At 38.4% G+C, this 8,851-nt stretch overlaps 1 protein-coding gene across 1 annotated transcript; it reads left to right on the top strand.

Moving 5' to 3' along the window:
- Nucleotides 1-870: 870 nt before the first annotated feature.
- LOC121858068 (UDP-N-acetylglucosamine/UDP-glucose/GDP-mannose transporter-like) lies at nt 871-6,338 on the top strand. Its single transcript, XM_042354302.1, has 4 exons — nt 871-922; nt 1,184-1,252; nt 2,130-2,325; nt 5,580-6,338. Exons 1-4 carry the CDS (start codon nt 897-899, stop codon nt 5,820-5,822), a joined length of 534 nt encoding a protein of 177 aa, XP_042210236.1. The 5' UTR covers nt 871-896; the 3' UTR covers nt 5,823-6,338.
- The last annotated feature ends 2,513 nt before the right edge of the window (nt 6,339-8,851 follow it).

Genomic DNA, 8,851 nt, shown 5'->3' with positions numbered 1-8,851 from the left:
GGCTTAAGGGTTGTGTAATATTAAGATAGCTTTTTCCTTAATAACTGGGGTTGAAGGCTTGTAATTTGAATAGTTGCCCGTATTATTAACGAACTGATTATCGGGTATTAATAATTTAAGCTCCAATTTCTGTATGTGATTTGGATGGTGTGGAGAAGTGGGTAAAGTACATTGTTTGCCCCCTGTCCTATGGACCACTAGTCCATGCCCAGGGTACCCCCAGTCCACCCAGTTATAATGAAACCTCTACTGTATTTAACTGATTATATTAAGAGAGAAGTCCATTATATCGAGGGTCCATTAGATGTGAAACCCTCCATCTAACGGATTATATGGAGAGAAAAGCTGTTATATGGAGGTTTCACCTTATGAATGGGTACAGTCCTGTCAGTGTACAGTAGGTGGTTCAGTGTTGTACTGTATTGATCACACTGCCTCATTGAACATCATACAGAGGCTTAATCTAGAGGATGCTTTCACATATAATTCACATTTATTCACTAATTATGTCGCATTGATTTCTTTAACCTTTAGGATACGAGGCATGTCTCTCTGCTGAATAGAATTATCTATGTTAGCCAAATAAAATATGAAAAGTGGCATCCAGTAGTGAAGAGGTTACTAAATTTTATGGGTACTGTAGTTTCATGTCATATATAATAATGGCTTAACATCATAGTCAAACTGCCATCATTTAAAAGCCAAATTTATAAGTCACGTCTATGGTTCTTTTCATGTTATTCAAGAATTGTTACTGTGAATAAGTTATACATAATGGTATTGTTCATAAAACTATATAAAGCCCCATTGGTATGTAAGGTTATATAGTAACCTTTCATTTTCTTTTCAGTTTGCCGATGTTTACAGTACTGAGAAGATTTTCAATTCTCTTTACGATGATTGGTGAAAAATTTTTATTGGGGTAAGTTAGAAAGCTTGATCGCCATTTGTATGTGTCATTGAATTTTAACATACATGTACTGTACTGTACTGTAATGGTCAGTGTTGATTTATGTTAACACTACAGTATATAATTGCCTATAGAGAATATACTGTACTGTAATTTACTCTATTAATTATAGTTTTTCTTATTAATACTCTTTTTTTTTTGTAGAGAATAGATTGTCTGAAGATTTGTTTTATTAATTATTGTTATTAATACTCAGTGTACTGTTATTTTCAGGGTCAACCCACCATTGAGTATACAGCTCACTGTCTATACAATGATCTTGGGGTCGATAATTGCTGCATTGTAAGTTATCCTCTCTCATTTACTGTTGTGCTTCAATACTTTTCTTAATATTTCTAATAGTAGGCTGATATATGATTAAAGAATGTAGGTACTGTACTCTTTCAGCTAGTAAAACTTGACTTAACAAAATATTCTTTAATCTAAGCCACTACTTCTTCTCTTAAGTTTTGCCACACCCTCACAGTATTACCATCTGTGTGTTTAATCTGTTCTTCCTTTATTCTTGTATACAGTACTGTCCAGGTTACCCATGTTTGTGTTGGGGGCTATGTACTGTAATGCAGAGGTAGCAGAGTCAGAAAAGGATTTCACATACAGTATATCTTAAATCAGTTAAATATGCTGAGGAAGACTGCTGAGATTAAATGCAATTAAGACCAAGATTCAAGCATTTCAAAAGAAGTGAGCAATATTGTATGTGTTTGAAGAGAGAAATTAGGATCTGCTGTGAGGGAGAATTGTTCATTAGAGATGGTAACAGGAAAGAGGAACTAAAGCGAACTGCAAACAAGATTTATTGGAGATACTCTGAGTGTATTTGTGGGCAAAGAAGAGGCTAAATGTATCATTGTATGTCCACTCACCTAAAGTCCTTGGGTGACTATTTCAAGTACTGGTGAGAAAAATCAGCAACCTTTGCTTCTCAGATCCCTTATTAAAAGCTAGAGTTGCTGCATGAGAATTGGATTGGTCTTCAGTTTTGGCCTTAGATACCTAGGTTAGAGCTTCCCTGGGTTCCAAAGCCTGAAAGATCATTGGACTTATCCATGAATAGTTCCTGACAGGCTTTACTGGTACAGGTAGTATCTTTTAAGTACAGTACTCTATGGGAATATTTGACAGTCTCTTTTGTTCAAGATGATTTGATGTATTTCAGAAATGATCTTTCCTTTGATGCTGTGGGTTACTTTTTTGTCCTCACCAATGATCTGTTCACGGCTGGTAATGGTGTATACGTCAAGAAGAAACTGGAGAGTAAGGAGCTGGGGAAGTACGGCCTTCTCTTCTACAATTCCCTTTTCATGCTCCCATTTGCCGCAATTTTCTGTTGGTTTAATGGAGATTTAGATAAGGTAAGCGATCTGTCTTTATTAATACAGTTCTGTGCATATTTTTTTAAATTTTTATGTACTATGGTAATATAATATTTTATGGCTTAATATCAAATAATCATACTCTTAATAAATTTATTGCACTTTCCTCAACAATGCTCTAAAAATAACCTGTACGTAATCAGAAATGTGAAAATATGAAGAAAAAACATAGTATAACCTCTCTTTCTTCTTTGTTTCTCTCTTCCCGTTCCATCTCTCTCTTGTGGAATGAAAGCTAAAGATAAACTGTTAGTCAAATGTGTAAAGTACATTAGGACATTGTTGTGAAGACAATCTTAGTGTCACAGAAAGATCAACATTACAGAATGTTGTTTGTGATGCTCAGGTTACATGTCCTTTAAGACCAGTGTTGCAATGGTAAGTTTGGTAATCCAGGTTTGAAAACAGCCTGATCCGAATAATTTTTTTCATTTGTTTATCCTGTTGATTTGATTGTCAGGATAGCATACTGTGCTCTGTTCACATTTCAAGGGCCTCATTACATCCCAGAATGCCAGCCTCAGTTATTTGAAAGTTATTTTAAGATATGTTAAGTTAATATTTTAATCCAGTATTGTACAGAATGTATTTCCAGTAACTTAAGTTTTATATTATTAGATACAGTATAGTCTGGGTTTACGCGGATATTTTATACGCGTTTGGTCATTTACGCGGCACCTGTCCAGACGCGCCAATTATTAGTTACGCGGTACATTCCTTGATTTATGCGGCAAGCAGCGCGGGCAAGCTGCACAAGGTCCTAGGCGCTGAGTCACCGCTGATGTCAGACTCGTGCCGATGACGTTTCGGACTGTGATTGGGCCACGTATCCTTACCACCCACGCATCCCCTCCACCCCGAGCTGTGATTGGTCTATTTAACTTTGTGTGCCCTGCCATCAGAGGGGCTAAGTCGCTGACCTTGGCTGCGTCAGTCCCATTGTCTTCCGTCTCCGCGTAAACAGTGCTCCCTCGTGCCCGGTAACCTGTTCAACAATGGCTTCCGCTGGACCCCAACCACCCCCGAGAAACCTTGAACTACCTGGCCCAAGCCGCCCGAAGCCCAAGAAGGTGCGACGAGCCTTAAGCTATGAAGTTAAGTACAAGATCATTCAGGAGTTAGAAAAAGGCACGAGGCAGGTGGATCTGGCCAGACAATATGGAGTGAACGAATCGACGATCCGCACGATCAAGAAGGATGCCAGCAAGATCAAAGAACACATGAGTCTGTAGGTGCGTCGATGGTGAAATATTGCCACAATAAGGTGCTGCTGAAGACTGAGGAACATGGCGGTCGACACTCAGGCAGTGCAGGACTATGCGAGAGAACTCTACCAATCAGTGGCAAGAAAAATGGGAGTTGCAGAGCCCAAGCCCTTCACTGCTTCCGCTGGGTGGCTTCAAGGTTTCAAACGGCGAAACAAGATCACCAATACAATATTGAGATAGTCGGAGAAAGAGCAAGTGCCGACCGGGCTGCCGCCATGAATTTTCCCCCATTTTTACAAGAAATTATGGAGGAAGGACAGTACACCGACGACCAAGTGTTCAATATGGATGAATCCGGGTTGTTTTGGAAAAAAATTGCCATCCAAGACCTTCGTAGTCAAGTCTGTGAGCAAGTGTCGGGGCCGAAAAATGCAGAAGGAGCGCATCACCGTCCAGTTCACCACAAATGCCTCCGACACTTTTAAGCTGAAGTTGTCGGTGATCTATAAAGCCCGCAAGCAGCATGCATACAAGAATATGGACATGAGCAAGTTAAATGTCCACTGGCTAACCTCAGGGAAGGCGTGGATGCTCACTGCTCTGTCCCTCTCCTGGTTTGACAACTGTTTTGTTCCTGATGTGAAAAAATTCTGCGAGCAACATAATGTTCCATTCAATATTTTGTTGCTCCTTGACAACGCACCAGGACACTCGCCCCTATTGCTGGATCGTCACCCCATGTAAAAGTGGTCTTCCTTTCCCCTAACACTACGTCGTTAATCCAGCCCATGGATCAGGAGTTGCTTTGCAACGTGAAGGCTGCTTTCTTCGCAAAGAAGTTTTGGCTCCTGAACGACTTCACCAACACCAAGGATGAATTGCAGAACCTTCTGAGTGGCACCGATAGCGAGAGCGAGGACGAGGATCCAGAACAAGATTTGGCGGACCATGAAGTGCGAGTCAAGCAGTTCTAGAAACTGTTTAACGTCAAGAAAGCTGTTGATTTCTTGGTGGAGGCATGGGGGCAGCTATCTGTGGCAACGATTCGTCACGCGTGGCGGCATGTGTTGGAGGGTATCCCAGGTGGGAGGCAGAGTCAAGCGGTGGCTGGTGAGGCTCAGTCTGTTGCTGTGGCATTGGACATTGCAAGAGAGGCTGCACAAAGTGTTAGAGCTGCAGGCTTCTCCGAGACCACCAACGACGACATCCTGGAGGTAATCAGGCAACCTGAGGTGACTGGACGAGATGTTGGAAGATGATGACGTCAGTGAGCAGCCAGGTGTTACGGCAGAAGAACAAGAGCAGAAACTAACACATGGTGATGTCAAGGAGGTCATTGAGTTTGCTGAGAAAATGAAGCTCATCCTTGTCAAAGACCCAGTCAATTATCACTATGAAGTGTCCAATAACCTTCTTTTGAAATGCGTGGAGCCCTATGTTCAGATGTATCACGACCACATCAATGCTAGCCATCAAAAAACATTACCGAGTTCTTCACCCGCAACCCACCACAGCCAGCCCAAGTCAGTGATAGTGAGGATATGGACTTTGAGGGGTCTGACAAGGGGGCCTCACTAGCCTCTGTGGTGGATAGTGATACAGGTGATACAAGTGATACAGGCGAGCGCCAATAATCTGCCCTCTGCCTCGGAACCAACCTCCCATCCCCGTGTGCCCAGCCATCTCTTCTACTAACGTAAGTGTTAAAGAACCTAATATTATTGATATTTCTTTTATATATTAATTGTGTGTGCATACCATCATAAAATTAAGATGTTATTTTTACTACAACGTACGTATTGTGTCAGAAAAAGTGGTGTCTGGGGGTCGGCCCAGTCTCTTTTTCAATTAATCCCATATGTTCTGTTATTTTGTTTACACGTTTCGCGTTATACGCGGACCTCCATGGGTTCAATTGACCTCGTAAACCCAGACTATACTGTACATTATTAAAGTACCGTATAGTATCTTAAAAACCTAAGTTAGTTATGAGTACAGTACAGTATCTTCATTTACATGTTTCAGGCACTGGCTTATGATGGCTGGAGTGATGTACTGTTTATAATGCAGTTCATTATGTCCTGTATTATGGGATTCATTCTTATGTACTCTGTGATGCTGTGTACACAATTCAACTCTGCCCTCACCACAACCATCATTGGCTGTCTGAAGAACATTTTTGTAACCTACCTTGGGATGATTATTGGCGGAGATTATGTCTTCTCCATGTATAACTTCCTGGGCCTAAACATCAGGTATGTTGACTAAAATTCTCTTTTGAATGTTCTGTAAGCTAGACATTAACTATAACTCATTAAATTGAAATTTCAAGTCCTGTGTAATATAGAGTGTTTTATAATCAGTAATTCCAGTATCTTGCATGAAGTTACAACATGAAATACCTCCCAAGAGTCACAAATTGTGTAAAGGATTAACTGATGAAGGGTGTCATCACAGGGCTCTTCCTTGGGGGAGGGAATCTCCTGATTGAATAATGCCACTCCAAACTGTTTAGTAAGTCTATGGTAAGGAGTTGCCTGACTTGCTCCCTTCCTCTCTAGGACCAAGTATAAACCTCAAGTGACCACCCTCACTATCCTTTCACCAGTCAAACTAAAACATGTCTGGTCTATTGATATTGCATTACTCTAATTCTTTTAATTAGTTTGGTCTGCCTGGTTCATATCTTGGCATCATTAATGGTTTACACTTGCTGTTTACAGGATCACAGTACAGTACTTATAATTATGACTGTTTCGTCTTATTTTTCTGAGATTTTCACTCTTTCTGCCTCATTCTGTCAAGATTTTTTTTTTTTTTTTTTAGTAATAACAACTTTGTGAGTTTTTTGTAAAGGAAATTCTGGTAAAAGTTACATCCCAATAAACTGAGTACTGTACAGTATTTATAGTTAGGTAAAATTCTCAATGACCCAACAACATGACATTTCCTGAAGTATACTTGAGCCTTTTATTATTTATTCTTCTCAACAATAAACAAAACCTTTAACTCTTTTTTTTTTTAAATTCAATTTCCTGCCAAATATTATCCTACAACAGTTGAATGATCGTCTCACAGCCAAGGGATATGCCTAGACTGTAAAACCTCCATTTAACGAACATCAACGTAACAGGTTTACAGCAGTCCGTTATATAGAGGTTTCACTGCACTGTAACTTGTATCCAAAATATACCTCTGTATGTAACTAAATCTTGTGTATATTTGTGATATATAACTAGAGAAAAATGTCATATGTGTGAATGATGTTAGAGAAGTTTGATACCAAAATGAATTCAAACTTCTTTTTTGAGCTGTGCAACCAGTATACAGTAGCTGCGAAATATACTGTCTCAGCCAATACATACTGTCTCAGCCAATACATACTGTCTCAGCCAATACATACTGTCTCAGCCAATACATACTGTCTCAGCCAATACATACTGTCTCAAGTTAGTTATAGAATTCTTTACCAAACTCCAGAACCTCTTAGGAGATGATGGAGCCATATTTCAATGTAATGAGATTTGATTTTTCTATTATTTTATGAAATTATGTAGTACAGTATTATCCCCATATAAGAATTGACATAAAGATTAACCAGAACTTGGGAAGTATTGATGTTCTTATTATGGAGGACTTCAAGAAGACATATATTCCCCAAGGCGCTGGTGAAGTTTTATGAAAAGAGACACTGTATGTGGATGATAGTTGTCTTAAGTAATACCTAGTACACTTAACTTTTGATAATACGATATCAATAATTTTATATTTTATTGTCGGTAGATTTAGTGAGATTTTGTGATTTTTTTTTCTTTCTTTCTTTTTTTAATAAGCTTAGAGGAAATATTATTGTGTTTAACTTGTTACTTTGTGTATAGTTAACTACTTGTGTATGGGATCCCCTCCGTGCTCAATAAAATCATGTTGCATTAGTCAAATAAAATATTAAAAGTGGCATCCTCGTAATGAAGGGGAGAAGCACCAGCATCAGTGACAGTGTGCTGTTTGGCTTCATTCTGTAAACATTCTCTCTGAAATTTCGTGCAGTTTATCAGCAATATCTCTGTTACACTGGCATCTTTATGTCAGGCCAGCATAAAGTGCAAGTACTGTACTGAAGCCCAATATTTAAGGTAAGTTGATTTGTTATACCCCTGTATGCTGTACTGTATAGTACTGTACAATATTCATCATTACCATACACAAAATAGTCTGGTACAGTATAGGGGGATTTATTGTGTAATATATATATATATATATATATATATATATATATATATATACAGACTCTCGCTCAATCTAACCTCTGTTAACGTAATTGATCAACTTAACTGCCTTCCATAAGGATCTTCAATTCGGTTAACGAAAAAAAATTCGCTTAACGAACTTCTTACGAACCGACCTCAACATGTTTTCGCTTGCACTGACCGGGCAACCAGCTTTAGTATCAGTCCGCTAATACATTAATCGGTTCTAGGGCTTAAATTCCTTACTATTTTTGTAAATATCAAGAAGTTTATACTATTCAATAATTTTAAAAGTTTAATATTCAATTTTTTAGTCATTTTAACAATTATTGAACAAAATTGAAGGTAAAGTGACTAGTTTAATGCGCGGCATCCAGCCTCTTAACACAGCAAACAGGCGTCAGTCTCTCTCTGTTTTCAGTGGAGGTAACATCTTGCTTGAGACTCTCTTCAACTAAACGCTTTTTTTCTGTGTTTCCAAGCAAATTATTGGTCATTTTGAAATATATTTTATATATTGACAATATATAATGCAGTGCAGCGTTGATTTAAAGAAAATAATCTTGAATTAAACCAGAGAGCTAAAATTTTATGGGTGAAATGGCACCATGGGGTGACTTCTCTTCCACCCCAATGCCTTCTCTTCTTCCTTCTCCTCCACCCCCATTCTAAATCCCATCATCATCATTATCATCCAGGAGCCTTCTACATACACACCTCAAAGTAAGTGAACTTTCTACCATTTTTGTTGAATTTAGGAAATTTTCGGTGAGCTGGAACCAATTACCCAAAAACCCATTGAAACAATGGTTTCGGTTAACGAACGACCTTCTGGAACGGATTGAGTTCGTTAACCGAGGGGCCACTGTATATATATATATATATATATATATATATATATATATATATATATATATATATATATATATATATATATATATATATATATATATATATATATATATATGTATGTATCATGTAGATCCACAATGAAAACGTGGATAAGATAAATCTTGATAAAATCACACGGGAAAAGGGAAACAACGGAGC

The sequence above is a fragment of the Homarus americanus genome, unplaced genomic scaffold (assembly GCF_018991925.1).
Source record: "Homarus americanus isolate GMGI-L3 unplaced genomic scaffold, GMGI_Hamer_2.0 scaffold52981, whole genome shotgun sequence".
Taxonomy (NCBI): domain Eukaryota; kingdom Metazoa; phylum Arthropoda; class Malacostraca; order Decapoda; family Nephropidae; genus Homarus; species Homarus americanus.
This window is presented reverse-complemented; position numbering and strand designations above follow the sequence as displayed.